The sequence below is a fragment of the Dermacentor andersoni genome, chromosome 2, assembly GCF_023375885.2.
Source record: "Dermacentor andersoni chromosome 2, qqDerAnde1_hic_scaffold, whole genome shotgun sequence".
Taxonomy (NCBI): domain Eukaryota; kingdom Metazoa; phylum Arthropoda; class Arachnida; order Ixodida; family Ixodidae; genus Dermacentor; species Dermacentor andersoni.
The window spans coordinates 158,477,925-158,503,255 of NC_092815.1; the positions used below are offsets into that span (position 1 = coordinate 158,477,925).

General features: G+C 46.1%; 1 protein-coding gene across 6 annotated transcripts in view; it reads right to left on the minus strand.

Moving 5' to 3' along the window:
• Positions 1 to 25,331, minus strand: part of Uggt (UDP-glucose-glycoprotein glucosyltransferase) — a 183,484-nt gene that overhangs the window by 83,477 nt on the left and 74,676 nt on the right. For all 6 annotated transcript variants that reach the window (XM_050187367.2, XM_050187370.3, XM_050187369.3 and 3 more), the window contains exons 5-9: positions 11,020 to 11,135; positions 9,776 to 9,968; positions 5,382 to 5,478; positions 4,360 to 4,435; positions 1,936 to 2,036 (exon numbers count right to left, since the gene is read on the minus strand). In XM_050187367.2, the coding sequence (XP_050043324.1) occupies positions 1,936 to 2,036; positions 4,360 to 4,435; positions 5,382 to 5,478; positions 9,776 to 9,968; positions 11,020 to 11,135 (583 nt within the window). The remainder of the gene's footprint in view (positions 1 to 1,935; positions 2,037 to 4,359; positions 4,436 to 5,381; positions 5,479 to 9,775; positions 9,969 to 11,019; positions 11,136 to 25,331) is intronic.

Consider the following 25,331-nt stretch of genomic DNA (forward strand, 5'->3'; position numbering starts at 1 on the left):
GTAGCTTGTTAGGAAGCGCTTATAAACAAATTGCAAGAAGGTCTGGCCATTATAGCACGGTTATGAATGCCAGTGCATGCGGTGTAGATTGTGCCAGGAGCAATGCATCGACGGGGCTCATGGTGTCTGAGATTTGTGTCTGTTGTGTCACATGGTGCCGTAAATCTTGGACCCCATGGGTGACCGCGCTTAGTACCTGCAGCCGGTGCCCACAAAATTAAAAACAAAAGTGTGAAAAAGATACGGGTATTCGTACTGAGCAAAAAAGAAAAAAAAAGAAAAGTCACAATTTCACCAGAAAGGCCAAGCACTGATGATGATAGCAAAGAGATAACTACACGAGGTAAGGTTCATAGTTTTATCGGTGTCACCCGCACTCAGGCAAGCATTAACAGATCTCACTCAATGCTTTCAAAAAATGAAGCGCCAACAGTAACGGCACACTAGGAAGGAACAAAGACAAGACAAGGTGCTTGTCCTGTCTTTGTTCAGCACACTAGGAAGGAACAAGGACAGGAAGCGCCTTGTTCCTTCCTAGTGTGCCGTCACTGTTGGCACTTCATTTTTGAAAGCTATGCACCACCTATAGCCCCACAACGTGTTTTACTGTTCACTCAATGACCACGAACTCGCCGTCACAACACAAACGAGCGGTTCATGCCATGTCTTAGAAACTTGAGACTATGAAACTGCCAACGCTAGATGTGTGGGAACAACAAAATGCGTGTGAAGGCACCAACCATTTCGACTCGACCTTTGCACTTGCTGCGGAGGGATTACCTCCAAGATATAGGGTGTAGACGTGAGAGGAGGACACATACGCATTCCTGACCCCCCCATTGCCTGCTTGAGTACTTGATAAAGTTACCACGAGTTCACTCCCTCCCCAGCACTCTCGCACAGACGGCATCATCAGGTCTTGCATTTCTCCGAGCGCTGCGAGCTTCTGTGTGCTCTGCTGCCTATGCAAGTTGTTTCCTAATGTGACAAATGGCGCCAGCAGTGTTTCCTGCCTATCTGCCTACAGTGTACCGGCATGTGCGATTTGACGGTGGTTATGCTGCTCAACCTTTTCACGCAGAAGGACATTTGAAGTGATATTTGCCTCGGCCGACATTTTTATAGTGCTTTGCTAGATTAACTAGCCATACAGGCTCAAAGTTCATGCTTGAGATGGCCGAAAACTTCATTAAATTGAAACTGCATCACGAAATTACTTTGTTACATCGCGAAGGAAAATAGACAGTTTTCAATGCAATTAAGATAGGGAAATGCAAATAGTTTATTACATCGAGGTTCGACTGTGTTGGAATCGTGCATAAACACACTTCATAATATTAAGGTTCAAAACACATGGTCTTCTTTGGACCACAAGTTATAAAAAGTTAGACAATTCGTTACCATATTGAGAATGCCATTACATTGAAGTTCACTATAGCGAGGTTTAACTGTACTATACTAAAATATGCTGACACTGGTCGGCAGGGAGGCCACGAAAATTTATATCTTGAACGATGAGAGACGCGTGCCTGTGTCAGTGCTTGCTAACACCCAACTCATCCAGCCGAGCTCTGTCCACGAGAATGAACATTCCAAGGACCATGTGCTTTCTGTGCACTTCTGAGAGTGCACTTCTGTCACTGAGAGTGCACTTCTGTGTTCTCGCACACCAGTGCCTAGTCAGGTCAGACACTGGACACACATTCCTCACGAAAAGTGGTGAATTTTCTGGTGCAAAACTGCGGCATGCCCTACTAAAATGTGTTACCTCCACCCTCTAGGCTGTGTGATAAGGTGCTTCTGCTGGCACAGAAAGTTTCAGTGGTGGTTGCCAATGGTCACTAAGCCACCGGGATCGATCAATCTGTTCCATCTGAGGATAACAGGTGCCAAATGTCAGTGCAAAATGAGGTGGCCCACAAGAGCTGTGCTCACCTTGCAGCTCCCACACCTTCAGGGCAGCTAGCTCAGTTCCAGAGTTGGTCAGGTGAGACTTGAGCACATTCAGCTTGTCCTTCTTGTCAGGGTAAAGCTCCCTGGTAGGAAATAAGATTACACAGGTGATTCTTTTCCCAACTTAAAAAAAAAAAAAATTTGCCTTTTGACATAATGTGATGTACTGCTTCCACTTATTAAAAGACATACTTTATTTATTCGTTAATATCACTATGTGCACCCAGAGTGCATTATTGCAGTGGGGGAGGTATAATAAGAACAAGATAAATGTAAAGTAGAATGAAAATTATATAAACAAAACAACAGGGGTGTGCGAATATTCAAAACTTTCAAATAATGAATCAAACAGTCACGATTTATAAATGCAAATATTTTTCAAACACTTTTCCAATGTTTAGATACGTCAACTGTGCCCAATTAAACATAATATTGGATAAAAAGTATGGAAATTTTCACCCCATTGGCAATAGTATAGACACAAAACATGAGAACTTGCATCATGGAGCAGGCTATGTCGATTAGGTAGCGATAATTTACAGGCTATACAGTGATAATTCGTACTTTCTGAAGAGTTCTGTACATGCGAAGAAACTACTTGTTTGCTCCTAAGGCTCTATTTGTGCTTTTAGTAAACAATGTTTCATAATGAAATATGTAATCAGAGAAACTTGCTAACTTTAAGAATACTAGGATGTGAACATCATTTTATATTAATTGCAATAACGACTCTTCATTATTACAAAACTATCAGGAAACCATTAGATATTCGATTCAATTTGCTTATAGCACTATTCAATTTGCATTCGATTCGGCTTCAAAAATCACTATTTGCACAAACCTACAAAACAAACATGGAACAAGTGTCAATCACTTGTAGAAAGGTCCCGAGGAAAATGTACAGGGTGTAGTGTGGTAACATACAGTTCCTCATCATGACTGCACATCATGAATATGTCGGTTGAGTATGGTGGCAAATGACTCAGTGGACGCAACAACAGCAGTATCAGGGAAGTTGTTCCACTCATATATTGTATGTGGGGGGGGAAAAAAGAGACAACCTGAATGCTGCAGCATGGCACTGAATCTCTCCTATTTTCTTACTGTTATCATTCTTTCGGAAAAAGTAAGCTGGAGCCTTCAAGCATACCTGCCGATTTATGTTAATATTGTTGTGGGCTAACAGGCTGAAGAAGAAAGACATGAAAAAGTGGCGTCTAGTTCCTAATGAAACCAAAGTTAATCAAAAGCAAAAGCATTTCAAATGCCACAAGCTAGTAAAGCATTGGCAAGCACATCAATTTCAGCCTCAGTCATGCACACAAATGTACAGCTAAAATGTACAGTACATTGGCATATGGGGAAATAGAGTGCAGTGTGAAGAGCCAGCAGTTGCTAGCTACAGATCAAGTATTTCATAAAACCATGTGAGCCTTACGTACTGTATTTACAAGAATTTAACACAGATATTTTTATCAGAGAAAATGGGTCTAAAATTTGCCTGCACGTCACAAGTGGACACAAACCAAAACCACGTTCGCAGCGTTGGCAACAGCCTATTGCCAGAAGTGCAGCATCATCATCTTCAAAAGGTGGCGACAGAGAGTGTTCTTGATATTCGTGTGAAGGTTGCCGTGGGTTCATTTTGAGCTTGACTATAACCTGGAGCGGTACTCTCGGTGAATCACTTTCAGAGAGACTATCCCTCTCATGAGATTTCATGCGACTGGGCACCAGATGCGCCGACGTATACGATCACCAGCATTTTTGGCACTGTGTCAAGCTCTCTATCTGCATGCAGTGAAAGGAATGCTGTCGGCCGCATACTTCGTGAAGTCTGATGCAGTCACATACAATTTTGCGAAAGTGATCGTAGTGTCTCTAAAGTTATCACTTGAGAATACCACTCCTATGTGCTTGGCATCTACGACCAATGAAGCAAGAATGGCAGACAACATGCTGCTTTCATTATGAAAGCTTTTGAAAAATAAGTTTCCCTTCTGCGCAGGTCTCGTTTTTTTTCTGTTCACGAATGTGGGGGGCATGCTATATTTTTCTTATATATATTGGGGGCATGTTATACATTCAGGTGAACTTTTATTTTCGGACTGTAAGCTCGTGAAAGTTGGGTGCGCATTAGATTAGGGGGTGCATAAGAATCGTGTAAATAGTGTATTCTTTTATTCTGTAAAGTATGCAATGATGGCCAAAATAAATACAATGTATGGCTCTTACATATATGATAACACTCATTCACACAGACACCCTCATCATTATAACCTTAAATACTCCACAGTGTTGGATGAAAAAAGTGTTTATAAAAACCTGAGGCCTGTTTCACAAATACTAGGGCGTGAAGCCCAGAAATCCTAAGACACCTGTGCCAGTGCAAAGGAGAGAACTCACTTCAGCTTCTTGAAGTCGAACCCTTCCATGTTTTCAACTTTTTCGACTTCCTCAGAATCCACCACATTTTTCTCCTCTGTGAACAAAGAGAAAAATAAACCCCACTTTTAGAGAGCCACAACTCAAGCACAAAATTAAGATGACACAAACAAAACCAAGGCTAGGCTACATACAAGACACTGGCGCAAGTATTCAGGAGGGACAAAGCCACAATATTTAGTTTTTAAACATGCCCCATGTGATCATCAAACTTTCTTGGTGATTGGGTTTTATTGTAGCAGAACACAAGTTAAAATACATTTTTGTGCGACTAAATTGCAGTGTATGTCAAAGATGAAGAAAGTATAAACTCACAACTCGTTTTTTTTTTTTACCACACACAACTGACGTCAACAGGTCGCGAACACAGAGAAGCTTAATTGATCAATCAATGGTTACATGATGAAAGGACAGGTCACGTATAATACAAAATAACCAGGTCACGTATCATCAATTCTTATTTTTTCTTTTTTGACAAGGTAAGTGGCGGTTAACTTGCACATTTACCTGCACATTCATGGATGTGAAAGCCTACTGTGACACACTGCAACACAAAATGAGCTGCTCGGAATGGCATCAACAAATTAAGAAACCGTGTCAAGTGGTGTCAGCAGGCTGAAGATGTGTGATGAAGAAAACACGTCTAGCCACCGTCAGTTGCTTCACTAGCCCCACCAGTACAAATACCATGCAAGTTTTTTAGTGGCTGATTGACAGCATCCCAAAGCAACTTTGCTGATATAAGGGATGCCACAGTGCAGGACTCACGGTTGTGGCAGCTGGGTTTCGAACCCGCGACCTCGTGCACAGCTGAAGAACACTGTAGCCACTGCACCGCTGCAACTTTTTTTTAGTTGATGCTAAGTTTAGTCTTTGCATTTCTCTCCTACTTACTTCTCAAATCAGCAATGCTTTTGTAGTTGAGGCCAAATAAATGTTTCTGAATGAACTTCAACAAAATGTAACAAAAGTTTCGGAGTCACCTTTAACCTTAGTGTCGTCTTGAGCCTTGTATTCCGTGCTCTTAATAGCAAGCTCCACTCCATAACCAGACAGCCGGACCTTGCTGGCAAAGGGGGCCTGAAGAGGGAATACGTGGCAAGGGATCAACACCAATAAGCACTTATATATATATAAAAAAAAAACTCTGGCACAGATAACTACCAGATATCCTTTAAGCCTACCACATACTACCAGAGGACTGGCAATAAAAATTTACCAGTCACGGTAGTACCGTGCAAATCAAGTCATTGCCCATAGCTACCACATTTTCACAACTACCGTATCACATTTCTTTAGAAGCACTGCATAGCATTTACAACCACTCTCCTGTTTTGCCATCTGAAATTGGTGCCCCATGCTCCAAACTCACTTGGAATATAACAATCTAAGAAAATACCTAGAACTTCAAAAATTTCTTGCTTTGCTACAGAACTACTGCTAATTGCTCAAATCTACTTTCCTTTTTTTTCTGTGCGCAAATTGATGAGTACTGATATGCGAGAGAGTGCTTGGGGAAGCTTGATATGTAAAAAGTCTTTCAGCAGCACTAGCACGATCAGGGGGGCATTCCATAATAGTCCACCTAGTGGACTATCCATTTCAGTCACTGCTGATTGGATGCAGCTGTACGAGCGAGGAGGATACGAGCGGCCCCAGCCAATCAGCAGCAGCCGAAATGGACGGTCCACTAGGTGGACTCCTACAGAATATGTCCCCAGTTGTCAGTATTGCGCACAATTTTTCTAATAAAGGAAAAATCAAAAGGAAAGCACAACAAACCAAAAGTTTCAACTATTTATGCACCATGCAAGCCCAGAAGTACATCAGGCAGCATGCAACAGGGGCACCCTCACTGCTCAAGCTAGTAACGAATTTGCAAAGTAAACCATCTAAAACCAATTATTAAAAAGCTATATTCGTTATGAAAGACTGAAAGAAAAGGCTATCATAAACACATCCAGAAGCAGCACATCAGAAAGGGTTCAGTTCCAATAGATGTACAACCACAGTATATTTAACAGAAATGAATGCTGAATTGCATGCATAGCCGACTTATATCTGTGCCATGCAGACCCACAAAAATTACATTAGCTGCTTAATGACTTAAAGTTTAACGCCATCCGCACACTTATGCACATACCAATTTAATGACATTAAGACTTCGTGCAACCTGCAACATGTGCATTTTCACGACTCCTTCGTTTGGTGAATACATACTCTTGCTCCCAGTGCTAGTAGCGGCAGGTACACGCAAAATGCACATTTTTTAAGTAAACTGAACTTATTCTACATAAAATGTACCTATTAAGGGGAGACACTGCCCTTGGTACCCGAATACCTGGCAAAAAAGTTTTTTCGTGCTTCTCTGCTCCAGGTTGGCGTAGAGCATCTATTTTTTCTTGATTGAACCCGTGTACCATCCCTGACCAATTGAACTTAGCATTTGCCCTAACACACCATGAACACATTCTGAAACGTTTTTCATATTTTTCTCTAAACAGCATTTCTGATGGTGTTGCACTTTTGGAGCGACAATATCTTTGGTTCTGCTTATTCTATTGCAATAATTATTTTTCGTCACAAAAGTAGACAATGAGAAAGTGAAGTAGGCCTAAAATATGAACAAATACTAAATATTACAGAAATTTTCAAACAGTAATACCTTGTCCTGGTCAATACTATGGGTTCTTAATTTTAAAATATTCTGAGGACACCTAAGCACTTCCTATGAGTTATGAATGCGAAAGCATTAATGTCTAATTGAACGGCGCTGAGCGGTCCTTCGGAGTTTTGCGCGGTGAGTAAGTTTACCATCGCGGTACGTGAAGCCCGAGCCAGCAAGCAGCAGCAGCCTGTGGTGCCAACAACGCGCGCCACCAACGTCCTGTGTGACGAGAGACTCCTCTCACACAAAACCTGGTGCATGAACGCGGCACTTCCTTTCGTTCACTCCGCTTCGTTGAGGCGTGCTCGAGGCGTGGCGTCTCAGCCAATGGGAATCCAGGTGCTTTTTCGCTGCTCCAGACGACGGACGCTGGCTTTTTTGCTCAGTGAGCCATTTAATGCTTTCACACAAAAAGTTTGACATGCCGCCACAAGGACGCCTGCCACAAGGAGATTGTACACGAACAAAAAAAACAAGCTAGACTTTTGCACCTGTACTTCACACTGCCCACTTTTGTTCCAGAACAGAATAATGTTTGCTTTAAGCAGTCTATTGTGAAAACACCAAAGCACAAGCAGCAATACTGCATTACTTGAAGCATTAATTTCCTTTTTAGAGCATGATCTCATTCCTGCTGCTTCCTGCTATCACTGACGCTGTGTATATTTGTTTGCACCATCTATCACAAGTAAGCTCACTGCTTGATGCATGATGCAGCTCCACTCAGATGGAGAAGCAGTTTAGCTCTTTCCTCTTTTGTTTTTCTTTAATGCCACGAAACGCATATCTTTTTCCTGGTTTTATTGTTTATCACCTTATTTCAAGAAATGTCCATTGCAACCTATACTGTGGGCACACCGAACTGTAACTTCATTGTTGGTATTTCTGGCTGAAGCAGAGCAGATGTAACTCTTGAAAGAGGTACCGAAAGGTATGTTAAATAAAAAGAAGAAGGAAAAGGAAGCCCAAGCAAGTGCAAACAAAAACAATAATTTGTGATTTTACTGAAGAGTACTGGGAGTAGAAAAAGACCCTTATACGTATATAAGGCCCATTTCTTGACCATGGCTTTCGATTTGTATAATATACCCCAGTCACACGGACACTTTCAAAGTCCTTTGAACCAAAGGGCCTGTACTGCAAGGGAAGATGTGCGCTGTCACATTAGTGCATAAAATAAGGCCTAGATGAAGGGGGCTTTGAGTGAAGCGAGTCTGCGTTTGTCCTTTGAAATTTCAAGGGAATACTCTTGAGCCTAGAGGGGGTCTGGCAGAAGCACAAATTTCTGTATAAATACGGAAGTTAAATTTTTACCTGTTAAAAACAAGTTTCACTGTATAATAGAAGTCTCTAAGCACCAAACACTTTCGTGACACCAGCGATCTCAATGATGAATGCACCGGTACAGCAGCGATGGCATGGCCTGTCACCATCAGCAACATCGACGCAACGTGGGTGCCATGTTCGATATGGTTATCGGCTTCTATGCGTCGAAGTGTCCTCGTTTTCTTTCTACGCGTCGTTAGCTTTTCTTATCTTTCTTTTCTTTTTTGGTGGTTGTGTTGTTGTTCCTCATTAATTTTGCATTTTAGGATATGTTGCAGTTTCTGTTAAAAACTTCAGCGGAGACCACCTGGAGACGACGTAGCGCTGACACATATCACTTCCTTTCAAAGCTCTATGCTCCCGAACTCCAAAGGACCTTTGGTATGCCCCTGTGACTGGGATATAAGTTAGGCCATACCAAAAGAAGTTCAGGCAGATTTTATCAAGATTAAGGTTACTCAAAAAGATGCTCATGCCGTGTAGAAAATTGGTTGCTCTATAAAAGTGATGGTGGCATGCCCCTGTTGGCGCAGTCAACCGAGAAGAGGTGCTAAGGAGCATCCTCTAACAAAACAGCACACTGTTAAGGCTGAAGAGAATGTTGAATAAAGAAGGGTGTCATGGGTGCTAGCGTTGATAAATGTGCCAACATGGCACACACAGCTCAACGCGTCAAAAGAAAAGGCTTCTGCCAGCAACCCTCTTTATGTTATGGTGAAAATTGAGCTTATTCAGCAACAGTCCACAAACCTGCCCAGCATTGCCACTACCTGTGGTGCCACAGGGAGCTGTAGCAAAAATTTGGAGGTTTCATCTTCAGTCACGGTTCACCTTTAGATCTTTTTGTTATCTAACATATCAAGCCTCCATCCACCCTTGGTAAACATTGCCTACTTGTTTCTGCAATGAGTGTTATTAGAAAGTGTTTGCTTGTCTGTAGATGTATTACCATTTGTGGAACACTGGGCTACTGGAGAGGCGTACGGCAGCAACACTGCTTGTGGTCACATCTTGTGATGTGGCGTTTAACCCGAGAGTACACCAAGCTAACACTGCAGTGATTTACCATAATGTACTTGACTGCTGCTGTAGAGTGCAGCCGGCAGCAACATATTGGTTAATGCGCTGTGTTTTTAATTATTTTCCTTCGATAATATTACACATTTAACACAAAAATTTTCCCAACACATTGCAGTTCGAATGTACTGTAGTTGCACAAGGCATCGCAAGATCCCACTACCAGCTTTGCTACTGCTGTCCACGGCTCCAACAACACGATAATCCATAAATGGTAAGAATTTAGTGACAGGCTAAAACTCTCCATAAGGTTAACTTCCAGTTTTTCATCAGAGTGCCTTCTTAAATGACAGTTGGACCACCCACCCGAACGAAGTGGCGCAGCACATAGCTGATCTTCCTGCTCTTGGCTCGCTCCTCGAGAGCTTCATGGAAGTGCTTGAAGCCTGGTGCGCCAAGGTCGCCGTGCAGGATCACCACGGGCCTCTGCTGCTGCTGGCTGATGCTTGTAGCAGTGCCACCATAGAAGTGGTCCACCTTGAAGGTGTACAGCTTGGCCCTGCGGCATCCCAGACAAAAGACACGCCACATCCGTCAGCAGACACATGTAATTCACAGATGCAGACATGATTACAGTGAACTGCGTGACGAGGACCCTAAAAATATGTGAGGCTCAACAGCGCTGCGCAGGTTGGCTCAAAACTGTTTTCCACTGGAAGCCAGAAATGACGTCTCACCCAATGTTAAATGCAGTCGTCTGGACGTCCAGTCTCTGTCAGAGGTCCTGACATATCTGCATGCATCTACCTGGCCTCTCGTTAAGATGCATACCAGTACCTCAGTAGAGCTTGTGGTTATCCAAAACCCCAGAGGTTATAAGAATCCTAGAGTTGCTAAATTTATAAGGAATTCATAAAGAGCTAAGAATTTTGGTTCCCCTTTATGAAAGACGAGACTACTGTGACATAAAGTTAAAGGAAAAAATATGCAGAAAGTGTAAGAATTACATAGCAACAGAAAGCACAAGAAATAAAATGCACTGCAAGGCCAGCTGTGCACTCGGATTAAAGAGGAGACAAATGCAATAAAGGCAAACAAACTCAGCAAATAATCTTTATAGCATCAGCTTCACAGTAACAGCTTTGCGACATGACCCAGTCAATAAAAGGTCTTGTCACTCACAAAGCGATGTTAAATGAATGGCTTCACTTAGTAATGAAAAAAAATTGTGTTCGCTATAGAAGACTGGCAATACAGAGACAATGTTCTCACAGTTAATTTTATAAGTACCGAACAAACTAGAACTGTGATACTGCTATCAATTAAATTGTTATTGGTATTTTTTAACAATTAATGGAGTACCAAACTTAATTATGATTATGACTGCCCTCCCACTTACTGCCTCAATGCGTGAAAATGCACAGAAAAAAAAAGACCACAAGGCAGAATGCTCATAGCACTGGCTCTGCAATGTAAGGGGTAGTGCATATTTTTCTTTTCAAGAATTAGATATTCATATCGATGAGGACCACTATTTTTTCTTTTGTTTCTGTGTTTCTGGAAAACGCCCGAGCACTGTTGAAAAAGAAAATAGAGAGAGAATTGCTTACTCCTTGTCTCTTTTGCGTAGAGCCTCGTCCAATTCCTCAATGCTACAGATGGTGCCGCCTCCTTGTACCTCAATGACAAACTTGCATTCCTCTGGAAAACCTTTGTCACGGGCAGCCTGCACACAACGCAGAGCCCACGCATATAAGTAAGCGATAGACTTGCGAACAGATGAAACATGAGAATGAAATAAATAGAAGCATGTCTCATCACTGTGTTAAAGTGCCAGTTCCAATGCTAACAGTTGAAAAAGGCTGCAAGAAACAAGAAGGGTGGCTTCTCTTTCACGCTGGCACCTGTGAGTAAATAGAAGCTTTAAAGTAGGAGATACATGGTGTGACATGGCACCTGACACAATGTTAGCGGTGGATTGGCAATATCTGCATTCTGACAGTTGGAATGTGTTGAAACCTGATGGGTGCAGTCGTTAATGTGGCAGGTCATGTACCGGACCAGATGCCAAAAGTGGCTCCTGCTTATCTTGAGGCTCACTCTGATTTCCATATTCAGGTACATGCAAAATGTGGAAATATTAATCTACTTGGGCAACTTTGCTGCACATGAGGGAGATAAACATAAGAAATTGCTGGGAGCAGAATTTAGATTTGGGAGTCTCAATTTTCAACAGAAATTGCTGAAAATTAGTAGATTAATAAAAAGGCAGTAACAACTTTGCAACTCGGTGAATTCTGAGTCAGATACTGTAATTCTATAAGCTGCACATATTACAGTGTCTAAAACTTAGATACGTCATGTATTAAATTAGAGCTTGCATAAGAATTGTTAGATCGCTTGTGTAAGTTCTTCAAAATCTTACTAGCAGCTTACTGTTATCTTGCAGAGCATTGTACAAGGTGTTGATTTTCTCAAATTCAGACGTGCTAACTCACGAAGTTAGCGATATCATGATATCTGCTTATGTTGTGGAGTGACCGAGTCAAAAACTCGATGCTTCGTTTTAAAAACGTTTTATTTTTGGCACTCATTACATATAAAAAAAAACTACAGCCTGAATAAAAAGATCTGCTTTCAGCGGCCACTAGCTTTTTACTCCTTTTAAACATGGCAACCCCATGGAAATCAGTTTGAGTGGATGCCAAGCCAGATGATTATCAGTTTCAATGTATATAAATAGGGGCTTCCAAAGTAAATCCTGATGAAAAGGGGCCTTCACAAGTTTTAGGTATTGCATACAGTGGTTGAGACAATGGGAGCAAGCTTCTCCTGCAAGTAGGGCAGCTCACCTCCTCGCACCATTGCCTCACAATATTTCATTTTCTTCTGGCCCCAATTATTGCAAATCCCTTTTAAAAGTTCTTGCAGAAGCATGTGCTCTGGACGGTGTCTATTACAACTTCCAGCATACAATCAAAAGTTTGGGTGGCGCCTGCCTTGTAAAGGGTACTTTTAAGTACATCTTAAATATACAACTTCTACCTGGAACACACTTTGAACACATTGTCTCTTACTGAAATGAATGCAAGGAGGCATCACATACCAGAGAAAAAGCACACGCAAGCACCAACACCATACACCAAGGAGGTTATATAAAACTATACATATATACTACAAGTATATAATCCCCTTGATATACACACTGCTCAGGGAGTCCTATACCACTTTAATAAATCCCCATCTTAAACTACTTCATTTTATCACCTTCCTGTACTTCAAAACACACATTTGCGAGTGTTGCGCTGGAGTGTACAGGTGTCTCGACTGTCAGCTGTGAGTGCCGCATTCCGGCTGCCAAAATAGACATGTTTTGCCCGGGTATCTCGTCTCGTTCAAAAAAGCCAGACACTCGAACGCGCGCGCGCGCATGAGCGCATCAACAGGATGACGCAAACATTACTCCCTAACCGCCAGATGGCAGCACGGACATCTATTAAAAAGACAATGGCCACCACACAGTATGGCAGTGGGAAGCGTCTCTCGGCAAAGATATCGCCAGGAACTGAAACAACGAAGCTGAGGTGATGATATCGCTTGTTAAGGACACCCAGAAATCAACTCGATCTCACTTTCGTTTTCCTCTTTTCCTGCTCACATCCATATCCGCGCTTCTGTACAAGGGTAAAAGGCACACACGTGAAGCGAACTCTGTATTCACGGCACCGATTGTCAGGCCCAAATAAATTTAGAAAATGTAATTACAATTGTTTTCGCGCACCGACGCGTTACCGCCATCATATCTGACCTAAATGTTGCGGCCAACGTAGCTTCTCCACAGTGCAAAGCCATGTGGCGAAGCCATTGGCGCCCCACAAGTACGCGGCGGGAAAAGTCAATTCGTTTCAAGCTGAGCGATTAGACATTGCAGTGCTGGGCCCGCAACCGGCGCACCCGCGTATTTACCGGGCGTCCCAGATAACGTTAGCCAAGTTCTGCAAAAAAAAAAAAAAAAAACGAAAGAAAGACAAAAAAAAAAAAAAAAAAACGAAAAGCTTTGAAAAACACGATGCAAGATACGATTTGAAGACGTATACGGTGTTCGCTCGTCAGACGTCTGAGACCGAATACCTTAGGTCTCGAAGTCGCATCTTGCACCGTGTTTCTCACATCTTTATGTTTTCGCTTAACAGCTTGGCTAACGCTAGCTGGGTCACCTTATATGATTAAGCAAAGGCAGTTTTCGTAAATACCTTCGTTTGGCGCGAGTAGCAAGACTGTGACCAATCTGCATTTCTTTCTTTCTCTCTCTTTCTTTTTTTACATCTTAGATTATTCCTTCCCCTGACCTCCCCCTGCCGTCGCTACAGGCACGACGGATCAAAACTTCAAAACGATGTAAAATAAAATGGGTCGCTACAAAACACGGCCGCAGCAATTTTCTCTGAAGCCGCCATTGTGGCAATATTTCTTCTTTTTTTTTTTTTAGGGCTACTTCAACTAACATGAACGTTAACGGAAATGTCACTGGAAGAAAACTCGCGATTTTTTATTAGTTAATTAGTCCGTAAACGATTGTACTAATTCACAAGCTACACCGCAACACGACTCCGTGCTCAGTCCTTCGTCTAACACATTTTTTTTTTACGCGAGATAAGAAAAAAAAAAGGAAGAAAAAAAAAACAAAAACGCAGCACCCAGCCCATCTAAGCCCATCCGCTTCGGGATCGTACGACCATCGCGTGTTGCGCGCACGCGCGTCAGACGGGAAAAACACAACAGCATGCAGGCGCGTGAAAAAAACCCGTGCGCGCGTACGGAGAGCCACCGAACTTTCTTTCCATCACTTTCGCGCGGGACGCAGGAGTGCGCCAATCAAAAGCGAGTGATCGCCTGCAGATAAGGCGAAAAAACAAAGAGCGAAACAGGAAGCGGGCGAACAAAGCGACGCGAGACGACGACGTCGTCGCGCCGCGGTCCAGTCGTGTCAACGCACCCCGGCGTGCAACACCGTAGAATGAAGTGCACACCGCCAGTCGGGCCCTATCCTATTCGGCGGCGCGATTGTCACACGCCGGATATCCGGTCGAGTTGACGCAAACGACTCGCCGATTGCGTGGTCGCGACCGATACAGAAATCATTCTGGGGCACGCCGCGGGTCTCTATGACGGCGGGGCATATTCCTTTTTTTTTTTTTTGACACGGTGCGATCGTCTATAGCTTCGACGAAAAGTACCGGCGGACTTGAGCGACGTTGCAGAATAGCGATCGAAAATTCTCGCGGTAGCGAGCGTTCGAGACGGGGGTTGGCACACCGTTATACACTGTCACGGCCTGTGCCGCCGATTGCGCGAGCACGGGGTGTAGTAACGTGCGTGCTCAGTTGAGTGGAAGCTGCAGTGGTAGGCGGCAGACCGATAACGCTGTGCTAAATTTCTTCCCGCAAAGACATATCCCGTGCTTGCGGAAGTTTTTCGCAGACCTCGTACTTTCACCTCCATACTTAAGGGTTCAGCGGTTTCGTTTCTTGTTCTTCTATAATTCGGCCTACTTTTGTCGTTCTTTTATTTGCACTAAATGATCGTTTTCTTGTTGTTTTTTCCAGGTGAATATATTTTTCTAGATGACCTTTCCCAAACTTCTTACGGCGGAAAATTTTTCGCGTCGACCTTCGAGTTTCTTTTTCTTTCCGGTAAATATCTAAGGTCCAGTTGACGCTGAGACGTGTTGTATGATTGCACAGACTATACCAAAGTCTTCGATAAGCGCTCTCTCTATATTAGCGTGCTAATTTCGGCTCGTTGGTGCATCTTTAACAGCAGAACTTGGAACGGGGCGACACAGGGCACAGAAAAAGGCACGGCCGGGAGAAAGCATTCATCATTAACAACCATATCTCCTACAGAATTCGTATATGCTACTATAAAGGCGCGTGGAAGGTTTCACGCATGTAATAAGGAAAAGAATCAGCGGGACAGATTTTCTTCTTCTTTTGTCTACATGCGTGAAGACCGACCGAGAGCTGACAGATGCGTCCCCGCGTGTCAGAAAACTAACGCTGCAGGTTTCATGCGCGCTGTTTGCGGTACCTATTTAGGTGCGTAAGCATTTCTATGCCTACCCAGCGAGGAAAGCCGTCCCTTCGTCCGTCACGTAAGGCGGTCGCTTTCAAGACAGGGCACGCATCAGCAAGCGAACTGACCTTCGCGCTGCCTCTCGCTTCAACGCGAACTAAGCGGCAAGAGCACAGCGCACACGAAGCTATCAGCACTCGGCGCACTCTTGTCCCCATCGCAGATCGCTTTCGAGATAGGGCCCGCGCCACTACCCCCTTCCCTCGTTGCCTTGCGCGCGCGGTGGAAGACGGCGGTAAAAACTTCGTTAAGTACTGCCACGTTTTGAAGAATGCCTCCTCCTCCTTGCGCGCTCTGGCCGAGGCCGACGCTGCGTCGCTATTGGCCTAATAGCATCACGTGGGTCCTCGCGCCGTGCATCAGCGCCATTTTTGCTCGAGAAGCGTCTACGGAGTGGCGAGGAGCGCATGTTGGCGCCGTTGCTACGCTCGAGCAGTGTAGGCGGCGCCACGGTCAAAGAGGGAGCGTGAAAGAGGAGAAACGAGAAGGAGTGAAGGCGGAGGAGGAGAGTGCCGCTACTTTACGAAGTTTAAGGGGTTTTAGGCGGTGCTTCCTCCCCGCTTCCCTCCTTTGCGTGTGCGAGACAGCCGTAATCGCCGGCTCACCGTCGCACGCTTTCACTCGCACCTACAGCATGCAGCGCACGGCCACGGTGTTAAAGGGAAGCTCAAAGGTTTTCCAGAAAAATGAGTGAACATCTGTACATAATGGCTTTCAACCCTCCGAATTCGAATATCGTATCGAAATTGAGCGAAAGAAAGCGCAAATATATTTTATTTCGACGAAAAGTGCAGCAGTGGACACGCCCAGCTCGCGCGTCTCGTTTCCGCCTGTGATTGGTCGGGCGCCTCGTGACGTCAACTCTAGTAACCGACCGCTGCCGCTACACATGAAGCGCGGTGCCAGGTAGTTCGGTGCTGTTTTTCTGAGACGGTAATGGAAAATTTACAGAGACTGCGTTTTTCTGTGGAGTTCGGCGTTATAAAGCGGGAGACACACGGTCCGATTCGGTGTCCGATCCGGCGTCCGACGCGCCGGAACGACAGCCGGAATCGAGGTGTTTTGCCGTGCCGAAGCGCCGGATCGGACGTCCGGCGTGCGACAAACCGGGCAGATTTTCATCGTCCGACGCGTCCGAAAACCGCACCGTCGTCTGTCCGCAGCCAATGACAGCGCGGCTGGCCTGTGACGTTCTCTGACGTTCCCTCCATGGAGGCGGCGCTGTCTGGCCGGTTTCTCGCAGTCTTTTTTTTTCCTTGCCTGCTGCAGTTCGCTTCCGACACAAATAGTTACCAGTTCAGTAAAATTATCTCGAACGTGTGCCTGTTATGCAAAGCAGCGCCTAGCTAGCATCAAGCTACTGGCGAGATCGGGAGCCGCGACGCTAGAGCATTTCACGGGCAGACAGCACACACCGACCGTCTGAGCGAGGCTGCTCGCTTCGCTTGCACGTTTGCCCTTCGCAACGACTGTGTCGAGTAAACCAAATGTATTTAATTACGGGCGACCTAAGTGTACAGTGTTAATTGTTTCGGCAAAAATAAGCGCTCTTTGACGAGCTCGCGTTGGATCGCCAGCGCCGTCGGCCGCAGCGTCCGCCTAGCTAGGCCTACCGGCCCTATCGCTGGCTGTTGGCGGAGCCGTCAGTGGACAACGCGCCGTCGTGAAGTGTTCCGCCACTCGCAGGGGCATAATTTGATTGGCAGTGTTCGCGTAAAGAGAAGCAGTGTTGTGCAGAGTTGTTTATATTGCGTTTCTCGACGTGGATATGAAGCCAAGCTGGGGGGCTGTATCTGGGCGGAGCTTACGCGCGCTCGATCTTTCGGATGCACGCACCGTGTGCCCCGAATCGTCGTATGCCGCATGCCGGAGCATGCGGCGTCGCACGTCGGATCGGCCGCCGAATCGTACCGTGTGTCTCCTGCTTTACTCCCTACATGTACGAGCCGATTGCGAAGAGCCGGCCTCTCGAAGAAGCAAACGATGCTGGTGCGAGCAGTGCTTTCGACGCGAACGAAAGCGAAGTCTTGGGATCTCCTCGTGTTGGAAATGCTCTTTGGTGAGTATGTTTTTTGCAAAGCGATCGAGTGATCTCGCCGATCTTTCGCCGATCTAGTGAGCTTGTTTCCGGTCAAACAACTGTAGTGTTGTGTTCCTGCATGCCTCCTCGTGGAACGTAAGCGGGGATGCGATCGTCGGCATTTGTGCGCTGTCCAAAGCTGTCGGCAATCTACAAAGACGGTTTAAACGCGTGAAAAGCTTCCCGGCTCATGCAGTACGTGTAGTGACCTTCATCTGTTGACTACCACGTTGACTACCACTCTACATACACGCAGACGCACCAACAAAGGAATGGAGGGTCGATCGAAGCAGATTACGATGGCACGCACGCAGAAACAAGCGCGGTCAGGCACGGTCGCGGACGCTGCGAAGGACCGAAACACTAGAGTTGACGTCACAACACCGCGGTTTCCGGTCTCCGCTCGCATCGTCAGCGTCAGCAGCAGCGCGCGGCATTCGACGGGGGGCGGAGCTACAGCGCAATTTCAACCGACGATTACGTCGCTCCTAATTGAAAAAAAAAAACTCCTCAAGTTTTACCTACATGGTTTATAAGGTTCCCGCATCCGTATATGAGCGTCTTATTGAATTCGACAGTCTCTTCTGCTTCCCTTTAACACACCTGAAATTTATACGGAACGTCACGCCGACGGCGAAGATGACGACGGAAATGCGCCTGGAGTGTCCGTATGACTGCTATCGCAATAAAACAAAACTATCTTAATGTGTTGGTACAAGCGTATACAAGTCAGATACGTTTAACCAATGACAGTTTCTTGTAGATAACGGTTTTGCGTGCGACAGGTACGCAGCTGTTCGGAAAGGTGAACTTGGGTGAAGGAGCTTGAGACAATGTGGTCTCGGCGAGAAAGAGGAGCATACTAAGGATCTCCGTCTGAGAGGAGGGCCGAAATTTTCCATGATAACGGCGACATATGAAGCTAACAGCTTTTCTGTGAACAGATTCTCTGTCTTGTTTATAGTGGTAAATGTGTAGGAGTTACATAGCGGGTGATCATATTTAGTTTTGCAGTATTTTTAGAGATCATCTATGGCAGAAAGCATAATTACATTCCTTGAGCTGCAATATTCAGAGGCGGACATTACTTGCACGAGAAATCGAAACACATATTAAATGAACGGAAATGCTCTAATCAATTGGTTAATTAACTTTACGGCACATATTGCAATTTACAGCCGGCGAGATTGCAAGGCGTATCCGCTTAAAATACATTCTTGGGATGACATCAGCTTCGACATATTAGATTATCACTGCCAAAGAGTGCAACGAAATATCTAGGCGTTCTAGACACACTTGTGCTTCAATGCAAAAGAGGGCGTTTTGTTAACAAGGCGCACTTTTATGGCAAATTTGATGGGAAATATCTCAAAACCCATGCCATCCATAAAATCTGTTCTTATGGATATACCTTGCAAGCTAACTGGCTACAATGACTAAATTACAACATAAGGCGTAAAATAATCAATAACTTAATGCACTTTGATCAATTAGTTGATTAATTGTTTCGACTTCTTGAGCAAGTAATGCCCGCTTTGCTGAATATTCCAGCTCAAGCAATGGAATTATGCTATGTGCCACAAGTGATTTTTCAAAATTGTGCAAAATTTAAAAACGACCACCCCGTATAGCAGCGGCATTTTGAAGAATAGGTCTTACGAGTATTTTATAATTTACTTACAAAATGAGTTTAGTTTCTGCTGGAACTACACGCAACGGGCAACCGAAGTACCCAAGTATTTATTTATTTTATCTGTTTGCTAATTTTTGAGCAACCTGTTGCAAGTGATGATGTGCTCTTACCAAGAAATGATTGAAAAAAGGAGACCTAAGCATTTGCAGCATGAAACGCACTGTAACAACGAACACTGACAGAACGGACTGAGCAAAGAAGCCATCTCGCTCGTGCTTAATTTAGTCGGTATGCCGGTGAGCAAAAGTATACGGACTAGTGATTGCGCGATAAAGCTAATTTTCTCCTCTGCCTGCGACTGTAACTTCAAATTGAGGAGTGCGGTCCAGACGTGGCATTGCGAACTTTCCAGTGTGCTCGTCAATTTCGGTTTATGCATGTTAATTACGAAGAATGACCGCTTTTCTTTTTTTCAGCGACCCCGTGGTCCGCGTATATTTTAACTCTCGGGTGTACAGCAGCCTGAATATGTCGGACACAGCTATAATGTTCCAATGTTTGCATCATTGTCGCCGCTGCGTGTTAAAGAAAAAGAAACTATGCACCGAATTACTATAGAACAATAAAGATGGGTTGGAATGAATGATGATGCAAACGCCTGTCGTTCAGTGGCGAGCGTATGGACGGCAAGGTACTATTTCACAAGAGCAACAAACAGGAAACCGAAGACAAACTTTTTTTTTATAAGATAAGATATGACGACGTAAGGGCGGCACTTTACCATCGCTCTCCCAAATTTTTCCAGTTGCCACACTGCACTACAGAAATAGGCACGTTACGGTGTCATCAGGGCGTTCACATGAGATAACCCGTCCAGAGACGTCGCGCTACGCACTGACGTATCAGGAGAGCAACTTCTCGCTCGTTTGCGACACGACGCCGCGCCAACTATCGCGAGCTGTTGACACGCGCGACGCGCGTGTAAGTATACGCATGACACACTCATATGTCACGCAATCGCCGACGGGATGCGACGACTGCGGGGTGCGCTGGGCATTATTTATATTCCGAGAAAGGCCCAGCGGACCTCGCTATAAGGGGTCGGGTGTCGTCAGCAGCTGAGCTGCAGACAGGCAGCGGCCGTTGTTTCACAGCGAAGCTGTATACCTCTACCGCCCAAGGAAATTTTCGTGTCGTTGGAGTGGTAAGCGACAAACTCCCCATACGCGGGCCGGCCCTGAAGATAGTGCAATGCCGGGCCGACCCGCGGCGGAGGTGCAGTTCGCCATTAAGGGCCCCACATTCAGAGCTTCGCTGGTCATCCTTCTTCGCAGAGTGGAAGGGCACTGAGTTTTTTTGTCTATGTTTCTGGGACAGGATGCGAGCTTGACTGCACTTACAGCGAGAACGGGAGGGCCCGCATCGCGAGAGCTGTAAACGACAGCGTGACAAAGGCGCAACCCTGCGTCGTCGTCAGCTTCCTACGGCGCTTTGCAAACCGCCAACGGATAGCGACAACGGTAGCGTCCCCAAGGTAACATTTATGATCGACGGCAGCGTCACCTCTTCATTTGCCAGTTTCTCCCTAAAGCGGCAGCCTAAATTGTCTCCCCGCCGATCTCCAATCATCCCCGAGTTGTGTCAGCCGACTCCTTGCCTGCAATTTCCTTTCCTCATAACACTCATCTGTCGTATTGCGCTGTATTACAATTGACATTCACTTTGTTACACTGCATAGTAAACCACCGGCTATCTGCCCTGACGATTACATAATCTTCCCAACTCCATTTCTTACTCCTAAACTACACCAACGTTGACTACACCCATTTCATTGTGCATTATAGCCTTCGAGATCTGATGACGAGCGTTGTCCAATCTCGGAGGCCACACTCCATTCCGTAGTGTTGGTCACTTGCCCACTACGACGAGATTTCTCGCGGGCAAAATTCATTACTATAAATGATCAGCAATAAAATTGAAGCAATGTCGGGTGAGTTGTAGGGCTGGTAATTGTCAAATTTTCTTCTTTAAAGCCTTTAAATAGCACCTAGCTGAGCACACAACGCGCGCATCTGGTGGTTAGCGGATATGACGCAAATCCCGGAGGGACTCTTGAGACATTCAGCGCGCCGCGGACGCCGCCTACAATCTCAGAGTTTATGTCAAGGCGTCGCACTGGTTTTCAACGTCCGGACTCCTGCTTCATTTCTGGCAAGCGATAGCGGCGGCATCTTATTTTTTTTTCAGCGAATTTCGGTATAAAAGATGGCTGGCTTTCCCGTAATCGCGAGTAGATGGCAACCCGCAAAGCAGATTGGTTGGAGATGATACTAGCCACAATCTTAAAATGGGTGTAGTGCCATGTTCGCAACGGCACACCGCACCTCAACACACTTCACCACGCCATACTGTGCAATGGTCCATAGGGACGCTGCCCAGATAGAAGAAGAAAACCGGCTGAAGGCGGCACGACAAGCAGCGAAATACACCAGGGAGACAGAGCGCACTGCTCAGCTAGAAAAAAAGCGCCCGAAGGAGGCGCCACGCGGCGTGGCGCCATCTCTCGAGGCGATGCAAAACCCGCGCTACGGTACTCACGGACCGCTGGAGTTCCAAAGAGCTAAGGCAACCCTGTCTCAGCGCCAAATGATGACAGTGACGTGTACGGTGACCTAGCTGTATCTGGCCTTTTGAACATCGTTATCGGAAATGACAAATAAAACGTCCGCGTCCTAAAAGTTACAGCTTGAGTAATATTGTGAACATTAGGAAGAACTCGGAAGCAATATTTTTTGTAACTTGTTTCAGCAGTAACTAGCGTGTATAGTTTATGCTGTGTAGCGTATCGCATGTGTTACGCTATTGGCCGCTCTAGGGGCCAGCCCAGCGACTGTGATGTTCTATTGCTAATAGCGACAGGCGTGCGTAAGCAGACGATGCGACGCGACACACGCACCCATTGTCTCGATGGGTCTCAATCAATGCTTGCCGAACGAGGAAAACAGAGCGGTGGTCTGAAGAGGGCGGAGAGCATCCATCCAGCCGTGGGTGATTCCGAGTCTCATCATCTACATGGAGGACATATTTTCCCCGAACGACGCCATACAGAGAGATACAACTACGTACCGCAAAATTCCCCGGCACGAGGCAATAAAGTGGCGTTGTAAGAAGGCATTATTTGCATGGCAAATTGCAGTGGGCAGATAGCTAATTAAAAAGATGCACTAACTCACTTTCTTTTTAAATCACAGTCGAGCGCCTCTATATAACGAAAGGACCTGTATAACGAGGGAATAATTGTGTCCCGCGGTTCTGTTGAGAGCTGTGCGGTGCGCGACCTTTGCAGCGAAGTGGCCTGCATGTATACAATGAACGATTTCGGAAGCTCCGAGGACTTCGTTAGGAAGTCGCTCGACTGTATTCATTTTAGTGCACATGTCGCCCTATAGCATACAATAAAGTATCTCTAGTCGAAGTCCTATAGAAATCAGCACCGCTTCCTCGTGAGGCAATGCGGCTCCCATTGCCCGCGCTTAATGCGTTATGTCACCACATCACGACAAGGACAAGCGCTTGTCCTTGTCGCTTCTACTTGTGTTCTGCGTCCGCTTTTGCGCCGATTGCATCAATATGGAATGCCAACTGTAGCCCAGTCTCACACCTTGCTTGATACGTGTCGTGCAGGCGGTACAGTTGCCATGGGGTCGAGCATCAGTTTTCAGAAGTGAAGAACCCAGGATAGGGGCGCGTTTTTCGGTCCTTTATCAATTACAAAGTAATATTTGCCTCGTGCCGGGGAATTTTGCGGTACGTTGTTGTATCTCTCTGTATGGCGTCGTTCGGGGAAAATATGTCCTCCATGTAGATGATGAGACTCGGAATCACCCACGGCTGGATGGATGCTCTCCGCCCTCTTCAGACCACCGCTCTATTTTCCTCGTTCGGCAAGCATTGATTGAGACCCATCGAGACAATGGGCGCGTGTGTCGCGTCGCATCGTCTGCTTATAAGCAACAACCTGCCTATAAGAGAGCGAGAGCTGCCGTGTTTTCCCCACGACTCCTGTATAGGCGCGAGGACTGCGTGCCGCTGAGGATGCCGCCGAAGAAACGACCACGCGCTTGCCTCACGCGCGCACGCGATTGCTCGCCTTATTACACGCGTTTGCGCGTTACACCGACTGTCAACAAGTTGCGCGTCGCTGAACGAGTCCGTATATGTAGAGAGATAGCCGTGCTATACACCGGCTTAGCATTGATTTCCAGAACGCGTGTTGTCCGCATAGTATTACTTTCGGTTTCGTTTGGCACGCTCGCCTCGCGGTAGCTCATATGTTGCGATATGCGTTATATAGCGTTGCGCTGCTCGAGGTCGCGGGTTCGATCCATTCCGCTGGGGCATTGGAATGCAATAACGCTCGCGTGCCGCGCATTTGGTGCAGGTTAAGTAGCCCCGGACGGTCAGAATTAGTCCGGAGTCCTGGCCACGACGGCCTGCTTCGTAATCGTATTGTGATTTTGGCGCGTCAAAACCCCAGAATGTAAACTTGTCGTTTGGCACGACATCACGGTGACTAACATGGCCCTACAACAGCAGCCTTTACGCCGGTCATCTATGTACTATATAATACGACGACCCACCTTGTGCCAGTGATCGTGATAATGCTATAGCTCCCCAAGCTGGTATATATAGAGGCTTAACTCATTCATACAGTGCGGCGCGTCACGTCGCGGCGCTTGATCGTCGCGGCCTCGACGAGGACGCGAGGCGTCTGCTCTTATATGATATCTTTACTTGATTTAAGGAGTCCTTGAAGGCGTTCCACTTGCGGCGAGACCTTGCCTCTTTATTGGCACACATATTGAGCGAGAGATCTCGCAAGATGGCGACCGTGGATGTACCGATGGCTGTGCGATTAATTATCGCAAAATGAATCTGAAGGCGGGGTCTACCTTCGCGTGGTTCAACTTCCTCTGCCATACGTTCTCTTGCACGCGTGGTTGTCGTGCGCGGTCAGTGTGTGTGTGTGTGTGTGTGTGCGTGCGTGCGTGCGCGTGCGTGTGTGTGTGTGTGTGTGTGTGTGTGTGTGTGTGTGTGAGAGAGAGAGAGAGAGAGAGAGAGAGAGAGAGAGAGAGAGAGAGAGAGAGAGAGAGAGAGATGGTCAGCTCAGCATGCATTCTAACCACCGTATTCCGCAGTCAGTGCGAAGCTTAGCGGAAAGCGGCGGTTGCGAAACAGCGTTCTCCACACGGATCCGCCATTCCGCCGTATCTTTGAGGTGACGAAACTGGATTGTTCGCGCGTACGTTCGACCTAACTTTCGAACACTTCGTTTCTAATTGTACCCATCCTTTTCTCGCGTATTACTTCTATTTACTACCTGAATATTGCGATCATAGTTATTTCCCTCGTTTCCTCTCGGTTCCTATAGCTGCGTGGCCCGAAGTCGCGCTATTCCGGCTCTCCGAATGCGGAGCTCTTGATTATACCGCATCCACTCGCGTCTAAGGCTCGCGCCCCGTATAGTTTGTGTGAAGAAGAGCTTCCCTTAAGGCAACTTTAGGTGTTGTGCGTGCATAGCAATCGTGCCCGACGAACTGCACCTCCGCCGCGGGTCGTCCCGGCATTGCACGGTCTTCGGGACCGGCCCACGTATGCATGGGAGCTTTGTATGTACACACGGACTTGATCCTGGGGGAACTAGCCCTTAACGGCTTCGCTGTAAACAAAAAAAAAACAACAACTTTGTTTTAGGAAGGGCAGCATTACATGTACACATATATGCAGGAGTGGGTCCGAAGGTCAGCAGGTCTATCTTCGTGACATCGCGCTTTGCAGCTTCTCTATATGATTCTATCGTCGTTTGCTTTCAGAGTCCACACACTCGAGGTCAATGGACGGGAATTTGTGTTTGCCAAACGGCTGTCTATCACGGGAGCTCCGCTACCAAAGGCGCCGCCTACTTCATACGAGGGGTCGATGCTGCCCGACCATTGCGAAGTCGAGGAGGTCCGTTTTTTGAACAGAGCACGGGTCACAATCTTTCGTCCGTGCCGTTTTGTGTGAACCGTGTT